General features: G+C 46.1%; 3 protein-coding genes across 4 annotated transcripts; 1 reads left to right on the plus strand and 2 right to left on the minus strand.

The window, feature by feature from the left end:
• Positions 1 to 87: 87 nt before the first annotated feature.
• On the minus strand, positions 88 to 3,848 carry GL218_03426 (uncharacterized protein; the record flags this gene model as incomplete). The annotated part of the gene is made up of 2 exons (XM_033579987.1): positions 88 to 3,034; positions 3,124 to 3,848. 2 exons carry the CDS (start codon positions 3,846 to 3,848, stop codon positions 88 to 90), a joined length of 3,672 nt encoding a protein of 1,223 aa, XP_033436274.1.
• Positions 3,849 to 11,875: 8,027 nt separating this feature from the next.
• On the plus strand, positions 11,876 to 12,592 carry GL218_03427 (6,7-dimethyl-8-ribityllumazine synthase; the record flags this gene model as incomplete). The annotated part of the gene is made up of 2 exons (XM_033579988.1): positions 11,876 to 12,084; positions 12,199 to 12,592. The coding sequence occupies 2 exons, from the start codon at positions 11,876 to 11,878 to the stop codon at positions 12,590 to 12,592; spliced, it is 603 nt and encodes a 200-aa protein (XP_033436273.1).
• A 721-nt stretch (positions 12,593 to 13,313) lies between these two features.
• GL218_03428 (uncharacterized protein) lies at positions 13,314 to 16,240 on the minus strand (the record flags this gene model as incomplete). Of its 2 annotated transcripts, XM_033579989.1 has the most annotated exons (2): positions 13,314 to 15,783; positions 16,014 to 16,240. In XM_033579989.1, 2 exons carry the CDS (start codon positions 16,238 to 16,240, stop codon positions 13,314 to 13,316), a joined length of 2,697 nt encoding a protein of 898 aa, XP_033436888.1. The 2 variants fall into 2 exon arrangements, with proteins under 2 accessions (XP_033436888.1, XP_033436887.1); XM_033579990.1 differs by lacking the exon at positions 16,014 to 16,240 and having other exon boundaries at positions 13,314 to 15,647.
• Positions 16,241 to 20,816: the final 4,576 nt, after the last annotated feature.

A 20,816-nucleotide genomic window follows, 5' to 3' on the forward strand; every position in this document is an offset into this window, starting at 1 on the left:
TCGTTACACGTAAATATGTAATACTAAAGTGTAGGTGTAGGTGTAGGTGTAGGTGTAGGTGTAAGTGTAGATATGTGTGTGTCATGTTTAGTGATTAGATCGTCTAGATACCGACGAGCCGGGGCTTGGCTTCCTCGACATGTCTACTACCTCTGCCGAGCTTCCAAGTAGATCCATTCCCTGCTCGGGTTCGACTCTGCTGATGTTATGTTGATGAACGTAACCGTAGCTTGTAGGTCTGTCTTCTGTGCCGTCGGCCGAGGGTACGTGGCTGGAGGCTTCTGTTCCTGCTACCGATGACACCGAAAGGCGCTTTTGCGAATTAGTCCGATCAAATGGCAATCTTGCAGACATGCTTCCGGCAGGTCCCGTATTGTTAGACTGAGTTTGTACCATTGGTACCCCTAAGGGCGGCGCGATATCAATAAGTTGCCTATTCTCTAACGGGTTTATGCTGGAATTCCGTTTCGAGCTCTTCCTAGGCACCTCGGGCACTGCTGGCACTCCCTCAACTTCTGATGGAGCTTTTACCGTTCTCTGCGACGGATGTCTGCTCGCCTTGGAATGCATTCTACTGGGGATCCTAAAGCTTTCGCCTGCGTCGAGATCGGGTAAGAGGGGTGGCTCTTCGGCGACTCTGGATATTTCTATGTCCATCTCGTCATCCGATCGAGGCTCGTTGTCTGATTGAGGCTCACCGTCTTCGTTAAGCAATTCGCCTTGGGCACTATCTTCGACGACGCGCTTGGTCTTCTTCGATTTTGGCGTATCCTCCTCATCGTCGCTCTCTATTGGGCCATTTCGAAGTACACCCATCGCTACGGGTATGCCCTCTGGCGGTTCCTCGGTAAGTTCGCCATTTCTGGCCCTCATCGCAGGGGGCATTCGGGCACTCCTGACCACCTCGAAGCCCTTGCCCTTCTCTTTAGTCTTACCACCGAAAAGGCGTTTAAGCCATCCAGTAGCGGTCGCGACTGGGCTAGTAGGGTCTGCTGGACCTGTGCCTAACTTGCGACCCGGCCCCTCCGAGTTTAATGCGGGGCCACGCACCCCGTAATAGAAGTCGACTTCACGGGTCGAATAGTCTGCTCTTGGCGCAAAAACCGGTATATATGGTGCAGGTGCCGGAGCTGGATTTATCTTCGCCACAGGGGGTGCATCGTCATCTCCGCCTGTCGTTGCTCCCATAGGCTCGCTTAACCGATGATTGGATAGGTCAATGCTAGCTAGGGAGCTACGCGCCCGATGTGGTGACGAAGAGCCCATCTCATCGATAGTAGCTCGGCGAGCACGTGGGGGACGGTAATAGGGATCAGCCGTGGGCTGAGGACGAGTAGCTTGCCCTGGAGACGGCAGGAAGGAGAATGTACTAGCGTCTCCAGGGGTTGTCGTCGTTGGGGTGAAAGCACCGCCACTGCCAAGTGGAATCGAGTACGCATCCAGACTTCGAGCATCTAGAGCACTTGAGCTTCTCATATTGGGACTGGCGAGCATCCCGATGCTACCAGCTGATTCGCTTCTTACGCGTCCGTACCCGCGCTTCGTTACAGTTTCAGAGGTTAACATCGCTGTGCTACTAAGTTGACTTTGACGGGATGGACCGCCGCGTCGGTCTACGCGTCTCGATAGTTGGCGAGCACCGAAGATCTTGGAAAGCCCACCCCTTCTCTGCCCGTCAATGTTATCGCCCCCGGCACCTAATAGCCGTGCGATGACCTCGATGATTGTCTGTAGTGCATTTAGTAGGAAGCCAAAAATCAGTACACATGCGTGTATCAGTAAGATCACGTAACCGATCCAGCTCTTCTGACCCTCCGAAACCCCTAAACTTGGCGTAAACGCAACCATGAGTATCACGGTGACAAAGCGAACCACCGAAAATCCCGTATGATAGGCATTCATCGAAGTAGGCGAATGGAAAGGCCGAAACGCGTGAAGTGTTAGTATTTGAATCACTTCGCATACGGCCAATATTACTACCTGTGCGGTACCCGATGGCTGCACAGCGCCAATAGCGATGCCTCGCAATAGTGTTAGTATAATTGGAATTATCGCGAAAGCAGCTGCTTGGTCAGAGTATGTATTGTAAAGGGGCCCGTAAAGGAGCACGGTCGGCAGGTCGTCAAACAGATGTGCCCTAGGCTTGGTACTTATAATGAGGTATATGAGCCATATCGCAAATCCAATGATCAAGACCAAAGTAAGAACGGCCAACCCTACAAGATAACCCGTGGAACGATCCGCAACCACTAGTTGGAAAGCAGTCAGGGCGACAACGGGAAGTAAAAAATAGCTGAAGACGAGGCGAATAATATTACCGATTGAGAAAGGTATATTCTTGGATCGAAGATCTTCCTCGGGGACGTGGTTGATATATCGTAATAGCCATCGTACAAAGAACCAGACTTGTAATAAGAAGAGTACGGACCCAATGATAGCCAGTAACCATACCATCATACCGGCCCAAATATCTTCGACCCGAGCCATGCCCTCTAATTGCGCAGTATTCTCAAGACCGTACGTGCCATTGGTCTTATAGAGTCCGTCGACCAGACTCTGCCAGGGTTCCGCCTTGGAGACGAAACTTTGGTTAAACATCAACGCAGACCAAGAGACCTGACTCGTAACTGGCTGATAGAACCCGGGGTATTCCAAGGTAAGACTACCGGTGAGAAGGACGTACTGGATGTACTGGAGACAGTCACCGAACCCAGGAGTAACTAGACGTAAAAGATCAGGGTCTCTACCATAATTCGATGTCCAATGGAAGACATCACTCGTGCCCCATGGACTAAAGATTCCTGCGAAAGCTGTCGCAAACCCCACCAAGATCAGTACAAATAGCGGGACAAACTTCAGAGACCAAGCGATTCCACCAAGGTCCGGCGTGAGAATAGTAGAAACACATCCAATCGTAGTCTTCCCAGAATCGCCATACCAAATAATGAAAGTAGGAGCGAGCGATGTAAATGCATAGGTTGAAGATAAGTCGTTCGTAAGGTTAAACGAGGGGAAGTCGTAGGGTGGTGAGTCTCTACATAGATTTAAATGTTAGTTGATTATAATAGCCTATTTTAAACATCCTCTGCCGTCATTTTCTTGGTTTCTGCGGGAGCAACCTACTGGGATATTTGATCCTTGAACACGGGGCCGAGCGGACACGATCCGTTCAAAATATTGCCGCAGAAGTTCACGGTATTATGATAAGGCTCGTACGTCGAGACGTCAACTTTGTAGTATAAAGTTGTAACTTTGCGTTGATTCGCCGGCAGATTCGGTTCGGGCTCGTTTTGTATCTTCCCATTCAGTACTTGACTCGGGTCATCCCAAACCGACGAATTCCATGGTGGTAGCGTATCGGTGCCAACGCGCCCCGTCACATTCCCCCAAACTGTTACGATCAGGTTGTGATTTGGATTCTCGGTGTCGAACTTAGCGTCGACATACAGAGGAACCCATTGAAGCTGAACTTGCTCTGGCAGTTGGTTGGAGTAGATGTAGTTGCTATCTAGACAATTGTCGAACGCGACTTTTACAGCGGATGCGGTACGAATCCAAGTACATGCTACCAAAGAACCCACTACAATCCTGGATAAGGACGGGATTCCGAAATTTCGGATTGTTGGGGCAGAAGTTGGCGAAGACAATAATGGCAATAATGGCAAGCATTTATCTTGCTCAGATTCATAGGTGCCTATCATCTTGATGGGCGAAGTATCATCTGCCGCATATACATCTTGATTCTCGTCAAACTCGGCGTCAAACTCGGCGTCGTAGTCGGTGTCGACGTCGGCGAATCTTGAATAGAACGTAGGCGTACTAAGAGGCCTTAAAATATGATTTCGCATCGTTCGTCGTCGGGAGAGTGGTACCAAGATAGTGTCGCCCAAGGCTTAACGCTGAAGGATCCAGGACCACTAGGGCCACATCGTTGCTGGGAAGAGCTGTCTCGCTGTCTCGCTGGACCTTGCAATTGATTGGACGCGCGCGACGGTAAAATGTTTCAAATGGACTTGAAAGGTATGGGAATACTATTTTGTAAAGATAAAATATAGATACGAGAAAATGATTATGAAAAAACGAGGGAGGATTTAGGAAAGGAGATCGGATATCGGGTTACTTTGGGGCGTTGTTGTGGCAGTGCGTCGTTCGGTTTGTAAGTGAATTATGATGTTACCGAATCTAGCCTACCAGCCTACCAGCTTACCGGCCTCTGCAGCAGAGCAGTCTACAGCTAAAGTTGTATCGTCCGTGCCTATCTAACGACCTAAAAACAAAAATCCTTGTTTCCCTAGCTTGCTTGCTTGCTTACTGCTGCGAACTATGATTTGCTGGAGGATGTTTCTGGTTATGCTAGTTGATGAAATAAAATAGAAATACACTCTTAAGAATGAGAGTTGTAAAGAGTTAAAAAACGGGAGTAACGACAGTGGTAGCGATGTGTACACTATTAACAAAACTATTATTATGTTAGGAACTGATTAACGTGAATTGAGACGGGAAGCAAGAATAAAGAGAAAAAAATCGTTAAGGCAGAGAGATATTCCAGGGACCCTTGAAGCCCGTCTTGAAGCCAACGCATTTTGATACATTAGCGCCTAAGACTAAAAGGGTACGTACCTCGTACATCGTACAAGGCTACCTATCATTACCCAACTTGTGAAAGCTGAGACTGAGAGTTCCCCTATGCTTCAGTAGTTTTTTTTTAAATTATAATTATAAGCAATAGCTATGTCGTAAAATATTTCCAAGACTATCAGGCAGCATAATGGCAATAGTTCTAGTCATAGAATCGAATGATGGGATATGTATACTATACCCGACGATTTTTATATTCCTAGCCAATTAAAAGTAACGACAATAATGATGAAGTCATCATGAACGAGCCAGTACTACCTTATTAGATATCAACTAGAATAATACAAAGGTAAGTATAACCGACGATGGCATCCCAATGATATGGAGAGCTCGTCTACTAGTTGAACCTTATTTTCCGTTCTTTCCTACTATAGATGTCTGCCTGCGACGGAGCTACCCATGTGTGGTACAATCATGTAAAGAAAATAAGCTCCGGTACATTATATAAGATATGGAGATACCTACTGTACCTAATTTGCTTACCTTATAGAGAAGCCGTGATACCGAAATGCAGAAGGCGGCACTTGGTAATAGTTTAGAATCAAGATGGGGTTTTAGAATGTTTTGTCCAACTCTAAATAATTCTAAACTCGATCTAGACCCCAGTATTTTCATTCATCTTCACTCTAAAATGTCGGGTACTACGTGATAGTATTAATTAGGTAACGAGTTCTACCAATAATAAAATGAAGGGTGTGACAATGTCCTAAGCAACTTTCCCGTTTGCCCGTTTCTAACCCAGTTCGTCCCTTTCCACCCGTCCCGAGCTTCTACGCATCCGAAAGGTCCAATCTCCCGCAACACGAGCATTCCGTCTCCGTTTCTATTACGGACGGCCAGTTTCGAAACATCCATTGTGCCGATTTATAAAAAATCTATTTCTAGTATCGACTCCGCATTAGCAGTTAGCGAGATGTGGTGCGCTCGTATCAACCACCTCCGTCATGAAGCTAGGCATCTAGTTTAGATGCGCTGCCATCAGCCGTCGAAAAATAATACTCCGAAAGAAGCCAAAGGGGAGCCTCTCGTTGGGTCCAAGCTAATACGGGTCTGACGGTGGGGAGCGCCATACATACAGGAGTGGCTGAACAGTGCCATCCAGTCGGCGACTCAGTCGGTGGCCCGTTTTGGTCCTTGGCTTTTATGCCATGTGGTAAGATGAACCCTAGACGCGATGTTCGCATTCGTTCGCACTGCTAACTACATGTACTCTTGCATCTAATGCCTCGCATATCCAGAAGGCGTCGAGAAGATAGATTCACTGGTTTGTTCATTAATTCATTTACCTCACTACTCCAATATCACTCCGACATCTTTTTAACCGTTTGTTATTTTTGTGACGGCGGAGCCGCCGATCTTAAGAGCTGCGCGCTGGCTATATAATCCGAAACGCGTCATTGCATGTCAGTTCTTTATGCAAATACGAGCCGGAGGGTTGCCAGAGGCTTTAGAAAATCGAGATCGACGACTGGGGTCTTTAACGTGGCACAGCGTTAGCGCCGTGGAAAAAGCAGGTTCTTCCCACTGTGTCCCGACTTCATTTCGTCGTAACCGATTACTATGTACTACTATGTACTATGGGCTTCTTCATCACGATAGGGTCGTCATAACACCACCATGATAGAGATAAAATGCATACTGAAGCAATTATCAACCCTATATACACAGTTTGTTGCCCTAATCAGAAATCCGGACATCTTCCACGTTCTTCTAATTCTATATGAATAATATCCTCTAGGAGACATTCATGTCATCTTCCTCGGGTAAAAGAAAGAGAAAAGCTGACTCCGAATCCGTCAACTCGCAAGTTTGACCCTCACCACATGCCACGACTACCTGTGTCAATATACCAATAGGGTTTGGTATAGCGCTGAAGACTCCTTGATATCTTACGTGGCGGTAGAGATCGAGTAACTTTATCCCGAGTTCAAACTCCTACGGTATCCCATTATTGGGCACGCCTCCTCACTATCTAGTTGGGTCTTATCAGCCAATTACTGGAGTTGACTTCGTATTCGCTTGCTAGAAGAGCCATGCATAACCGTTAGACTTCTCCTCGGGGAGTAAGATGGGTTATGTAAGTTGTTGCAGTTTGTAAGCTATACGGGTTAAGCTAGTGTAGAAGAGGTTGGACATACATATCAGTAGATGCAAGTTGGCAGTTCCTAATGTTCGTCACCAACCCTTAGGTACCTAAATAGATTATAAGCTTAAGCCTATACAAAAGGCCTATTGGTATAGAATCAGCAAGGTTTCGATGTTATTGTTGCTACTACTACTGTTATACAAAGATGCATTCCTACAATGGCTTGAGACTACTTAACAGTACCTAATAAGCTCAGTTGCGCATATTTCCCCTTCATAAGTTAGGCACGAAGGCTACTTTTGAACATGAACCGTAAACTAACTACATTTCTGCTAGTTATATAATCTAGTGAATCGCCACCGCGAAAAAAAGCAACTCCTAATCGGATATCGACCCTCCACCTCCCCCTTTCCCCCTTATCGGCCTTCTATAGAAAACTATCCCTCGAAATACCACCAAGTAGAAGCGTACACGACAGCAAATAATCAACAACCCACACCTCGTCCTTATCCCACCCTAAACCATGCTTCCCTTCCGTGTTGAACCCTAAAGCTCTCCACCCTTAAGATGACGTGCCCGACCGGTTTCCCCGCCCTCTTACATATCGCCCTAGGAGCCCGAACCCTATATATTAGGTACATATATATAATTGCAGTTCTTGTGGAAGTAAGCCGAGTACGACGCCATTGCGCCCGCTCACGGATACTCCAGGGCCAATGGGTAATATTTTCCCTCCTTATCTTCTTTCAATATTTGGACCACCAAAGACCACTTATGACCAGGGAGTCTCCAACCTATCTTCAACTATATCAAATGTTAAATCTACAAAGGCTTAAGACGTCAAATAAGAGCTAATGTAACCGGGTATATGCTAGCCGTGTGGAGCTAGGCGTAGCTGTGCTGGAGACCATCGATTGTTCGGGACGATGAAACAGCTACAGTAGCGATAAGGCATTTTCGTCACGTTAGTCTCAGGTTACCCTATATTGAGGGCTAAGTAGCTTTTAATGACTACGGTCGACTACCTATAGACAGTTGAGAAAGCCTATGATTTACTCATCTCTACTAATTCTATAATAATCTGCAGGTATTCTTCTTATAGTTGGCGGAATGCTATAGAAGCGTCGAGATTATGAAGAATGTTTCTATATAAACCTATTGGTAGTCAATACTCATTGAACAATACATAGATGCAGTCCTAAAGAGGGAGGGATAGGGATAGGTACCCACTAGACAGAACAGCAAACGTAGTGGTTCAGGGGCACCGTTCTCAAAGATATGAGGCCCTTCTATTCAAAGGTTCTCTTAGATTCATTAACAACTAAGACTTGGATTATTAAAGATTCGAGCCAGTTATAATTAATACTATTAATTGATAGTCTTTTCTCTCCTATGAAGCAACCATGTAAGCACCCTAGAGTGTAGCCTATAACCCATAGCCAGATAGCATCGTACATCGCCATTGTCTTGTTGTTCTAGTAGCTTCAACTCTCCCTCTTTAGTAGTAACTACATGTACTCATAGTGAAAGTAACTAGGTAGGTACTTAAGCAAGTTAGATCTCCTGAGTAACGTCTCAGATACCAAAGATAGTACACCACTTTACTCGGTTTACAGACTAACCTTCGCTCCTTTACCTTTTAGCAAAGAGCAGATATTGACTTCAGGAACGGACTCTTCGCCATTGACTGCGCCTATCTGTTTGAGGAGGATTAACTTTAGTCGCTTCTCAACATTGCGGCCTTCTTCCAGACTCATCTCAAGACCATTTTCTACAACCCCCTTTGTGACGTATCTATCGTAAGTCGCGTACTTCTTGACAAAGATGCGCAAGGTTTCAGCATTCCACGCCTCTATAATGACTAGAGAATGAGTCTGGTCATACGAGGGGACATTTTCTAGGGGTAGGAGAGAACTCTTTAATCTTCGGATTTTCTTTGGCTTTATACCCCTCTCTTCTGCAGCCATCGATTTTTGACGGCGTAAGAGATATGCCCGAGGGTCACCGCTAGCTAAAGTTGTATTTGTAGGCTCGTTTATTCTGGAGGAATTGACTTCGTCTTGGGGGTGATGCTTGCGTGACTGAACATACGGTTGGTCCTGGGCTACCTTTGGGTTGATATAAATCTGATCTTGCTTCTTCTCTGAGGCGTAAGGCGCCTTTTGTAGTGAAAGCTTATGGCCGAAGTCGCCCTTCGCCGGTATTGGTACGTACTGAAACCAATTCTCCCCCTGATTTTCCTGACCTTGCGAATCTTGATGATTGATAATACTATTATCCTCTTGTAATCGACATTTGCGGCCCCCTCCGGTACCTTGGAAGGATATCGTTGTCTGTTTCATACCATCTACCATGAACTCGTCCCTTGAATTTTTTAATCGATCTTTGCTTACTTTAGACGCCTCGATGGATGAGGGTGGTGACCAGGGGAGGGGATTGCGGTGTCGTCGCGGCTTCAGAGCGATAGGCATTGTAATACCATCCATGTCATCCTGTGAAGATATCCTAGATGGGCTTGACATTGGGCTACGGTATGGGCCACCTGGTACTCTAGACCGTAATTGACGTAAAGGACCTTGTGATTCCAAGTGTTGTTGGCTTGGGGGGACATCAAGGTCTCGTGGTGCTGCTCCTATGTGACGAAGGATAGGAGGATCTGGTGCCGTTGAAAATTCGAATATCGGCAGTGGCGAGCTGCTCTTTTCAGCTGGTTCGTTCCTTATCTGACTAGGAATAGGCGCATTCATCTTTGCGATAACCCACGGATTTACATCTTCCGGGGCCGAATTTTTGGCTGCATCTAGTTTCTCCTGGAGAGTGGACAGTGCCTGGGTAGGACGGGGAAGCTTGGTCCGGGGATTATTGTAGCTGTACTCATTGAAATCTGTAGACATGTCAACTCTGCATCGAGTAAATCCGGTATTTGATAGTTTGTCCTCGAGACTTTGAGTGTCTTTAGATCCTGCTTGAGTGGGTGATATTTGAGTATTGTTCGGCGTAAGCCCGACAGATACAAGGCTATGCGTATGCTCCCCTGTATCTTGCAACAGAACAGGTGATGACTGAGAGGTAATAAAGGCCTGTTGACCTTGTAGTATTGGTTGTATTATGAGTTGGCTTGGTGTTTGTACCGACGGACTAATGCATTCAACTCCGTTGGATATGGACTTAACTTGGGTCCCTGTGGGTAGTGGCTTTCGAGCCCCCAGATCATTCCTGTTGTTTGAAATGGAATCCCTTTTAGCTGATGACTGTGAATGCAGATTGATGGGCGGGGATGCTTTGTACACCTCCTTACACAATTCCTTAAATCCGCCAAGTACTATATTCTCGTCTGAGAATACTACATCATCTTTAGACGCTTCTATATTAGCATCATAACTTCCAGGAGGACATTTGATATTTAGCCGAATGAAGTAGTCTTTGGGTCTTGCGATTGAAGTGCCCTGTCGGGAGATACTGATATACTCAACATATGTGTCTAGCAATTTCTTCATGGTGCCCCCTTTTACCCTAACAGGGCGATTATCGACAGAGAAATAGCGTTGCTTCGAAACTTTGGGAGGGCATGAATCTGGCTTTAGAATGAAGGCTTCGAACACATATTTAAAATCTGGCAGGGTTTCTTGATGCTTGATAGAAGGGTCGTTGCTGCTAGTTAGATCACTTATCTCAAATATCTTCTCGAAGCAATATGTCGTAATATCTGGACCAAACAGCTGGACAGCCGCTTCTTTCACACTGCAGCGCAATTTTGGCGAGTAGTTCCAATTCTGTTTAGGGAGTTGCAAGACCCTAAGTGAATATCTTAGTTGCGGTCTTGCCATGGCATAAGAACATAACAGTTCGCGGATCTTGCTTATCGCTTTTACTGAGTCCTTGATAGCCATCCGTTCTCGAACCGGCAGCTGGTGAAAAAGCCCGGAAATACTTACAGTAGTTCCAACTGGTGCTGATGTTGGCTGTTGCTTCAGTATGCCTCCCGTACCTGGCTGAATGTGAAGGATAGCTGCCACAGGCTCCGAAGCAATTTTAGTAGTGACAGTGACTTGGGCTAAGGAATTTGCACTGGCTAGTGCTTCTCCACGAAAGCCGAGTGTTTTGCCAAAACGTGTCCTTAGTTCCTCAAAGCTCCTGAGTTTGCTTGTATGACCACGTCTTCCAAGAGCATCATAGTCGTTTGGGTGGATGCCGACTCCATTATCCCGGACTTCGATCTTCTTCACCGTATCTGCGGAGACGATGACCTCAATCGACGTAGCTTTAGCATCGATTGAATTTTCCAGGAGCTCTTTCACTAAAGCGACTGGGGTTGTAATAGCTAAAGGCGAACATAGGAGTCGAGTAGTAGATTCAGGTAAACGAGAAATTGTAGACATAATGAAGATCAAACCACATTAGTTGAAATATGAAACAACTGGACCATACTCTATCAACACTAACTAGATGTAACTGAATGAAGTCTATTCTTCATCTCTACTTGAGAGTATAAAATAGTGTATAAATACCCGTGTTTTAAACTTGAAAATAGAGTAGAAAATCTATTGAGCCAAGTTGAAACTAAAACATCCCAACTTCCATTCATCGTACCTGCTCGTCCACAACTTGTTAGTCGAACCTACTAGCCCTTAAAATTAGTTAGTAAGAGAAGTTACGACTTAGATTCTGTGTAACTCCTTCTATTTTGCTGCAATATGTATGTAATCGAAATACTCCAGTCCTACATGTATGTAAAAATACAGTTAAATACATGTAACAATAGTACGATCTATAGGTACATCAGGTGACGAAGACAGATACCTAGGTAGGTGCCGCAAAAGGTTAAGGTAAGGTAGGGTAGGGTATATCCCTGTTCAGAAGTGCGTCATACTCTGCCCCTCTGAATGGTGTTCGTTATGTACAACCCACCTTTGTGTACCTCGAATACCACCGATGTACGGATTAGGTACCTAGGTAACCTTAGGTACATACATGAGGAGCTTCCCATTCTCACACCATTTATTCATCCATTACTCCTCCTCATATTTACAATTCCCTACGTTAGATTAGGTACTCAATTGCTTTATATTAACAGACCACCTATGCCCTGACATTCGTCTACCGCATTAAACAGGAACCAACTAAGCTCTACCGTCTACCGAGAGAGAAAATATGGCGCACTCCCTCAAAGGCCCCTCCCCCCAGGAACACGATGGCAGCAGCCTGCGCATCGGCATCGTGCACGCGCGCTGGAACACCACCATCATCGAGCCACTAGTCAAGGGCACCAAGGAGAAGCTCCTGGGCTGCGGCGTCAAAGAATCCAATATCGTCGTGCAGTCGGTACCGGGGTCGTGGGAGCTGCCCATCGCCGTCCAGCGGTTAGGAATCCCCTCTCCTCCGAATATGCTCGCCTACTGCCATTTCCCTCGCGCTATTGCAATTGCTATATGATTTCATACCAACGCAACACCAAACTAACATCTCCTTCACAGCATGTACGCTGCCTCTCAAATCCAGCAATCCAGCAGCGGTAGCGCCTCAGCCGGCGACCTGCTCGGCGGCTCGACAACAGACCTAGCCTCGACAGCAGCGACGGCAACTGCGACGCAGCCTTTTGACGCTATCATCGCCATCGGCGTGCTGATCAAGGGCGAGACCATGCACTTCGAGTATATTGCTGACTCGGTATCGCACGGCCTAATGCGCGTCGGCTTGGATCTGGGCATCCCCGTCATCTTTGGTGTTCTAACCGTCCTCGACGACGCCCAGGCCCAGGCCCGCGCGGGCCTTACCTCCGGCAGCCACAACCACGGCGAGGACTGGGGCCTCGCTGCTGTTGAGCTCGGCGTCAAGCGCAGCGCTTGGGCTAGGGGTAAGCTTGAGTAGAAAAAATCCAAAAGGAAATATAAAAAAAGGACAATGAATTGGTAGGGACCAGCCCGACAAAAATGCATAAGCCTCGATCACTGTCGAAGGGATGGGACAATGTCATAAGACAACCATGGACCAATTATGATAGGCTTTAGCAAACTACCTTGGCTCATAGGATAAATTCCAAAATGTCTAAATGAATGCTATAACGCTGGCTACCAACATAAATGAATCAAATGATAAACGATACCCCTCCCTACCTTCCATCCTCTTCTCACCACTCCAAATATCACTTCTGACTAGGTATATCCACAATTAAAGATTATCGGCGAGGTATATGGCTGGGTGGATAAAGTATTAGATTACCGATATATAGGGTGTTCTATCATGAATCGTCCCACCACGAGCTTCAGACATACCCTTAATCCATCCCACAGATCTCTTGTTCTAAATGGCAGGTCTTTCTCTTGTCCAAAAAAAAAAAGCCAAATCTTCCTTACGAAGCCATATACGCCTCGTCCTACCTCGTAGGACATGTTTTCACTTGTGATCTTGAAATATACAAGGATCCAACCCATCCTCTGTTCCAGAGGGCCTTCCAGTAGACGGAAAAATAACGGGAAGGAAGCGTTGCTAAGAGTTCGACCGATAAGTATAGTTGTGTGCTCTTCGCACATGCCCCTATTTTATGTAGCCCAGGACCATGATATAAACCATTGGAATGCATATACGTCCTTTAACTGATGAGTGCTCCGATATCGTCCCCAAAACTCTTCTTGGTTCGCCAGAGGCTCTTCTTCTTCTCCCGCTTCGCTTTCATGGCTTCCCATCCTTGTTCATCGTCATCGTCTTCTTCCTTATTCATGGGTGTCACTTTCGCTTCGGCTTGAAGCTTTGAGTGAATGACTGGCATAGCGCCGGACATGGTAGCGGTTCTGCTGTGATCGACCATTGCAACGCTGGAGACTGGTCGGTAGCGTCCAGGTAACCCAATATTACTGCGCTCTGAGGGAGCAATTGAAGGAGTATAACCCGTGCCCTGAGCGCGTATCGAGGGCGCATAGCCGGCTTGAGGTGGTTGAAGCCACGATGCTGAGCTTGGCTGAACCATACTCATTGTCCGCATTTGCGCGTCGCCCCTTGGTAGATCCAAGTTCATTCCCTGACCCATGTGATTCACCATTAGATCGCCCATGAATGAATTGCGTGGACCCTCTGCCAAAGATCCCATAGAGTGTGTTGGCATATGTCCCTGGGGTCGAAACGGCGCTTGCATCTGTTCTTGTCCCGGACCACGGGTAGCCATCATTTGCATAAATTGCATTTGCATTTGCATAAACTGTTGCATCTGCTGCGTCATTTGGATCTGTGCTTGGTCGCCGGGGGTCATCATCGGGTTAGACATCTGCGGCATGCCCATTGGGTACATCGTCTGAGGAGGAATGCCACTCATAGGGTCAAACCCCCCATTCATCGGCATCCCGTTCGTCTGTAGATTCGGGGGAAGGGGAAAGGAATTCCTCCCGCCATCAACTACCGGACTACCGCGTCGTAACGCCCTCGATCGTTCTTCGTTGGCAATCACACCAACCAGACCTCCAGTAGGCACCCCTCTATTCGAAGCAGCAGATCCTCCGCCCAAGGCAAATGATTCTCTTGGGGGCTGGTTAATTAAACCCGCGCCAAGGTACGGGTCCTGGGGCAATTTTCTAGCAAACGGTGGTAGATTGCCACCGCTACCAACTCCCTGGCCGTTATTTTCGCCCACGGTAGATCCCGGTCCACTGACATAGGAAGGCTGTACGACGGAGGCCCGCAGGTTAGGGTTAGACGACATGTTGTTGAGACGCGTTGGCGGCCTGTTCCTGTTAGGGAACCCGTGAGCTGCAAGAATCGCTAAAGGCACCTCTTCGTCGGAATCGGAGCCATCCGAAGGGGGAATCGGGGAAACGCCTTTGCCGGATCCGTCGTTTAATACCAAGTTCGGAGTGCTCATTGACATCGAGATGCTAGGGCGAGAGGCGTGAGTGTTAGTAGATGATTCGCCTGTTACCTTCATCATTTGTTGTCGGTAAACAGTCATATGGGCTTCTTGCTTTCGTCTCTGCTTAGCCAGCTGCTTTGTCTTCTCTCGATCATCCTCGTCGTCATCGTAATTATCCTCTTCCTCCTTATCCGATTCCTCCTCGTCGGCTATTCCCATAATCTCATCTCGAGCTTTATCTTGGCGGTATTTCTCAAATTCCGCAGGAGTCATAACCTTATTCTGTGGCATGGTGTGAGAGCGAGGACCCGTTCTTGATGCCAACTTAGGACGGCTGGCGGGTCTATCGAAGAGATTATCATCGTCGGTCTTATGATCGAATCTAGTCGTCCTAGAGTAAGACTCGGTGGCGCCAGACCTGAAGCTTAAAGTGCTATCTTCGTCTCTTCTATACCGGCTAGAATTTCCGCTGAGGACTGGTGCTTCGCTAGCCAAATATTGGGTAGCAGCAAGAGAATCCCTTAGTAGTGTTGTATCTTCATCATCGTCGTCTGATCGTCGGCGCTCTCTAGGACTGTCATCATGCTTTGGAACGGGTGGTGGCCGCGTTTCATGAATAGTAGGGGACGTCAATGTTCGCCCAGACGCCAACAATCCATCAGTCGAATGATGGCTATTCCACGAATGCTGTGGAGGTTCAACAGGAACGGAATTGTCAAGATGAAGAGGCGTAAGCTGGCTGGCACGATTTGTCATCAAGCCACGCTCTTTTATAGTAGCAACACTAGCACGCTTGTCGAACTTGAGCATGCTGCTAAGATCACCGCCTAGATCTAACATGAAGTCCCTGTCTTCAACCTTGGGAGGTGTCGCTGTGCTGACTGTCGAAACAGTCTCAGCCCGTGAGCGACGACGGGGCGTACCTGGACCATACTCGTCAGGCATCGCGGGGACGGCAGGAACAGTGTCTTCTGCCACTATAGTTGGCAATGTACTCTTTCTGTTACCGAAAGAGAAAGTTCGGCCTGCTTGTTTAAGGAAGCCGCCGTGGTTCTTAGGTGCTAGTGGAGCAGGAACATCAGCCATCGACACAGATTTTCTGCTAGCACCGCGCCAGTCGTCCTGCGGTGGTAAGTCGGTTGATGAAGGAGCCGTAGAGGCGTTGCTGTGACGAGAAGAATTATCGGAGGCTGTCTTAGTAGTGTTGGAACTTCCACTACCACTAGGGAGGATCAGTAAAATTGCATAACGCTAGGGCCAGTCTAGTAATATAAGTGTACGAAGGTCTGAGACAATAGCGTGCTAAAATCTGAGTAATTCGTAACAGCAGTCCACTGCGTACTGCTCGGACCAACTCTTGGCGATGAGGCCCGCGGCAAAAATAGAAATAGAAATAGAAATAGGAAAAAAAAAAAAAAGAGATGTTGGAAATATTACCTAACTTGGACGTACCGATTATTTTTCAAGCCCGCAAACAGATTATCCTCCGCTGCAAGATCTGGAGCGTTTGATCTAGGTGCAGACCCCGTCATCCGGGCCAACCTGACACCACCATCAAAGGATTTTCCACTGCTTACTTCAGCCCGTTCTAGGACTCGGAAAGAATGCTCTGCTACCGGTCCATTTGGATCTTCTGCCGCGGTAGATTTCCGCCGAAAGGTGACCGGAAATCTAGGCATATAGATTGACTCGCCTCAAATTCTTCGGGTTACCAAGAACCCATAAAAGAACAATGATCTAATAGTTGCAAGTATCGGCTAGCTGGTGCGAGATCTCTGTTGATGTGTTACGTTACGATATAGGGGAATATTACAATAGCGAATCGAGTTGTCGTCTCGACGATTAAGTCGTAGCTTACGCCCTGTTGAATGTCTGAATATGACGCGAACCGGCGGAAAACTGCATGACGATAAAAAAGTTCAAGTCAGCTGTGTTCTTGTGCAGATGTAACCGACCGATATCTTGGGTCTTGCCGCAATGGAACAATCGGGAAACACTAGTCTTAAAGCCCGAAACGTGTAATGGGTGGACACTTGTGGAAAGCCGGGAAGAATGGGATGACAAGCTGAAGCTTATGGCAAAAAAAAAAAGAGAGAGATGGTTTGTTGCTCGGCCGCCTTAAGCCAATTTCAAAACTTCAAGCAGCCTCCGTGGCGAGATTGATATATCGAACCACTCGTACAAGTTCTCCCGCTCTCCCGCTTTCGGACAGATATCTTTTGATTTTGATTTTCTTGCTTCCCTAATATATATCCAACTAAGCAAACAGGTAGTTTGTCACTTACACGGAGGTGACAATTAAACCAGGGTAGAGAAGCACGGCTTGCTAGTAACGGTCGCTTGCCGGGTCGAGAGCACAGGTATTAACCTTATTTATTAATAGAGTACGTAAAGCTGCAGGAGATGCGATTCGATGGAGAAATGCGGATCGAAGGACTGGTCGAATTCGAACAGAAATAATAAAATCGAACAGAACGATGGGACGGACGATAACGTGAACAGGCAAGTTATTGATCACGGTCGGAATATACTTTTGGCTTTCCGAACCACGATATGACGCTGATGTGAAGCGACCGAGCGAAGGAAAATAAAAATAAAAATAAAATAAAAAGATCGAGGGGCACCGTGTTATCGAGAATACTCAACGAGAGAAATCCTACAATCAAGCGATATATTAATTCCCTAACTCGTAAGCTAATGCTTAGTAGCACGACAGCTTCGGAGCAGGAGAGAATATTCAAAAAGTGGCTGGGACGAGCGAACGAACGGTGGAGAGATGAAAGTATAGAGACGTAAGGAGGAAGAAAAAAAAAAGTAGAAAGGCGTGTGTTAGTGTGTTCAATGACGAGGATGTATGGTGTCAGGCGAGGAGGCAGCGAGACGTTATTTTTCCTTCGTTTTCGCCAATGCTTAGTTACATGTTTCTTCCAATCACGGGCAGAAAAACCTGGACCTGGAAATGACCTTGGCTTACTTACGTAGGTTAGGTACCTAAAGGTGTCGTGTAATCCGTACGTGATTTACATGTACTTATTTCCATGTACGGATTAGATGGTACATACATACATACATACATGCTAGACTCTATTTTTATGAGGTCAAGTGGTATGGAACTTTCATTCATTGTTGGCTGGCGAGTTCCAGTTCTATTGTGACTTTTAGCGTAGTACCTACCTCTTCTGGCGCAAATCCAATACAAAAATGTACCTAGCTACCTGGTCTACATGTGCTAAGGTACCCGGCGGGTGAGCAACTGGGGGTAGGGGGTGGAGCACCTTGTTCGCGCTAGCTATATCCGATCATGCATTGCACGATCAACTCGTCCGCTTCAAGGAACAGGCCCTGCATTGGCCGACGTTCTAGGCTCGCAGCCCACTAACTACGCGGTAACTTGCACTCTAGAAGGAAAACGAGCAAGGGGGGAAAATACTCCTCGACAAAACATAAGAAAAGACTTGGCTTCCATCTTTCTATTTATCTTTAACGTTCATGTAAGCTAGGGTTTAGAAATGGGATGCCATTTGTCTCAAATCAAATATATAACCTCCGGAAATATTTACAAGTGCTTCATGTTGATGAACAGACTAAGGTTGTGTAGGTTGCACATGTATTTTTTATGTATCTTACTTACATTAGGTAAAGTAGGTTACCTTCTATACGTAGTAAACCGAGAGGCAAATTGGAAAGAAAAAGGCACTAGAATCGGCGAGCCAACAGGCCGGTCTAAAGAGTGGAGACAGGAAACAGACGCTGAGGTTTGTATGTATGTTAGGTTAGTTAGGTTAGGTACCTACCTCCTAACCTATTGATGTGGTTGGTATGCAATTAGTATGCGATTGTATCTGCAGGACAGTAGTTCAAGTTCACCTGCCAACCTCCTCTAGCTTTGCATAGTCTTTGAGGATTTGCGCGCGTAGGTGCCACGAGGAATGTATCTATCGTTTGCACGCATACCTGGTACTTGGGTACCTACATACCTATGCATTCAATAGTTGATTCTCTCTTTTTTTTTTTTTTTCCATTTAAACTTGCCTAGTCCAACAAGAATACAGATTTGTAACTAATACCAAAGTAGTCCTTAAGCCGTCGAGATTTCTATAAAAGAAAAGAAAGTCGGCAAGCAAGCAGGAAAAAAGGTCGTATTTCAATCATCACAAAACTTGCTTAAATGTATTAATATGATGATTTAAGGGAGTTGTTAAAAACGAACCAATTGTAAGCCGATCCACTAACACGAGGTTCGGCGTCAATAGGAAGTGATTAACAAAGGCCGACCGAGCTGAGTGGGAAATCAGCGCATATTGGAACAATAAATGATAAAGAACTACTATAAATTTTCTATATTTGTTCTATTATTATCAACTATATTACTCTTCAATTAAGTAAACTAAGTAAAAGACCCGTACAGAAGGTCGGACCTTTTACATTTTTCAAAGTTCGCAAAGTTCACAAACTGATTAATACGTAAGGTTTCCGGACGATGTTGGTTTTGAGTATCATAATCCGCTGTGCCAATAGTTATTCGGCTTACCGTTCTAACTTTTTAGCCTCCCGGGATTACCCATCTAATTAGTAACGCCGTTCAAGGTACGAGCCATTCGCTCATCGTATTATCATAATATACACGGAGACGGCGTCTTCTCTAAACCGCGCTGGTTTCGAGAATACCGTAATGTATCACTACATATAACTAACTAATACATATAACTAATAAATATCGACATGTAATAATAGCCTCTAATTAATCCGCCTAGTAATACTTAGGCGCGAATACGCGCACTATACCTTATAAGAGAGGTTGATATGTAAATACAAGTATGTAAGTACGGTTGTTACCTGTTAGTTAACATGTAAAAGTTTCTTTCTTACCTCGGTCCCATGCAAAAGGCGTTTAGATATTAAGACATTCCAAATATTCTCTCTTTTTGAACCTTTTACGCACGCCGCAGCTTGCAGCCACACGCAAAGTCTTGCTACTACCCAGAGCAGAGCAACCCGAATATCAGATCAGCTTTATTTTATAATTTTTATTCATTATAAACTGCCAACATGTCTCAATTTTCGTCCGAACTTGCGGTAAGCCTCCATTGCCCGCATATACCATGAAGCTTGGCCGCGCGTAACAAAGTCTGTAGAGTGTACCCGTCCACATAGGATAATTATTAACTTATGGTTAGCTTTATTTTATCTCGGATCATCGCTCAGACCTTACGTAGTGCTATTAAGCTACTAGTCCACGTGTTAAGACTACTACATGTGAATAATAGTCTTTATTGTACAAGTATAGTACATAGACCATCTCTACATACCTACATACCTACCTACATAGTACATACCTAGTATGTGTGGTATGTGGTCTGAGAGTCGGGGGAACCATGTATCAGTACGTACTTGTGGATTTATATCCACACTCAACAGCTTCGGCTGTTCAAGAGAATCCCCTTATCATACATATTATATATAGGTACTTGTCTAGTCCGGAACCGCCTTTGTACGATTTTTGATCAAGGCCGTGTCTTGTCCCGAACCACAACGTCAAGTCCGCCGTGCCCGGAATAAGGCTGCCCAGATTTTTAACAACTATTTATGGGCTATACGGATTACTCCATAACTATCCACCGCCAGCCATGTTCTGCATCGTAGATCTTAACTTATTAAAACGAGATGTTGCCTTGGAAAGAACGTACCCCGAACTTTTCGAACTGATGAATCTTATGCCGGCTCAGGGGTTTATTTAGCTAGCCTTGCAATCTGCCCCATATTCCATCCAATAATCCTTAGCGTCGTCAGTGGACCATGCTTTCAGGGGTTCAGAGCTCGAAAACTTCAAAGCAACCGGTAGCCCGGAGATCACTGATCAGATCTGACGTGGGAGACCGGATACTACCATCCCCTATATCATACATATATGCTTACCTCCTAACATACATAGGCTACTAATGTACCTACCTATTAGCTCCTATGCTCCAGGAGAAGCATTCTTCCCGCTCGGACCAGCGAGAACTTGAGCCCTGCTATGGGGGAGGCTCTAGTTTTTAACGCTAGGCGAACCCCAGCTTAAAAAAAGACAAATACGACAATAATGGCAGAGGCTTATGAAAACCTGGATCGGGCATAAACAACAATTCCCGGGGACGGATTTTTAATATGCAACAACAAGCCCGCCCAGACAGCCAGAGGCGCAAGTGCATAACCAGGCTTAAAAATTGAGCAATCGGAGAGATTATTGACTGACCCCTATCTCGCCGCCGACAT

Source organism: Daldinia childiae (assembly GCF_008694065.1).
Source record: "Daldinia childiae strain JS-1345 chromosome Unknown Scaffold3, whole genome shotgun sequence".
Lineage (NCBI taxonomy): Eukaryota > Fungi > Ascomycota > Sordariomycetes > Xylariales > Hypoxylaceae > Daldinia > Daldinia childiae.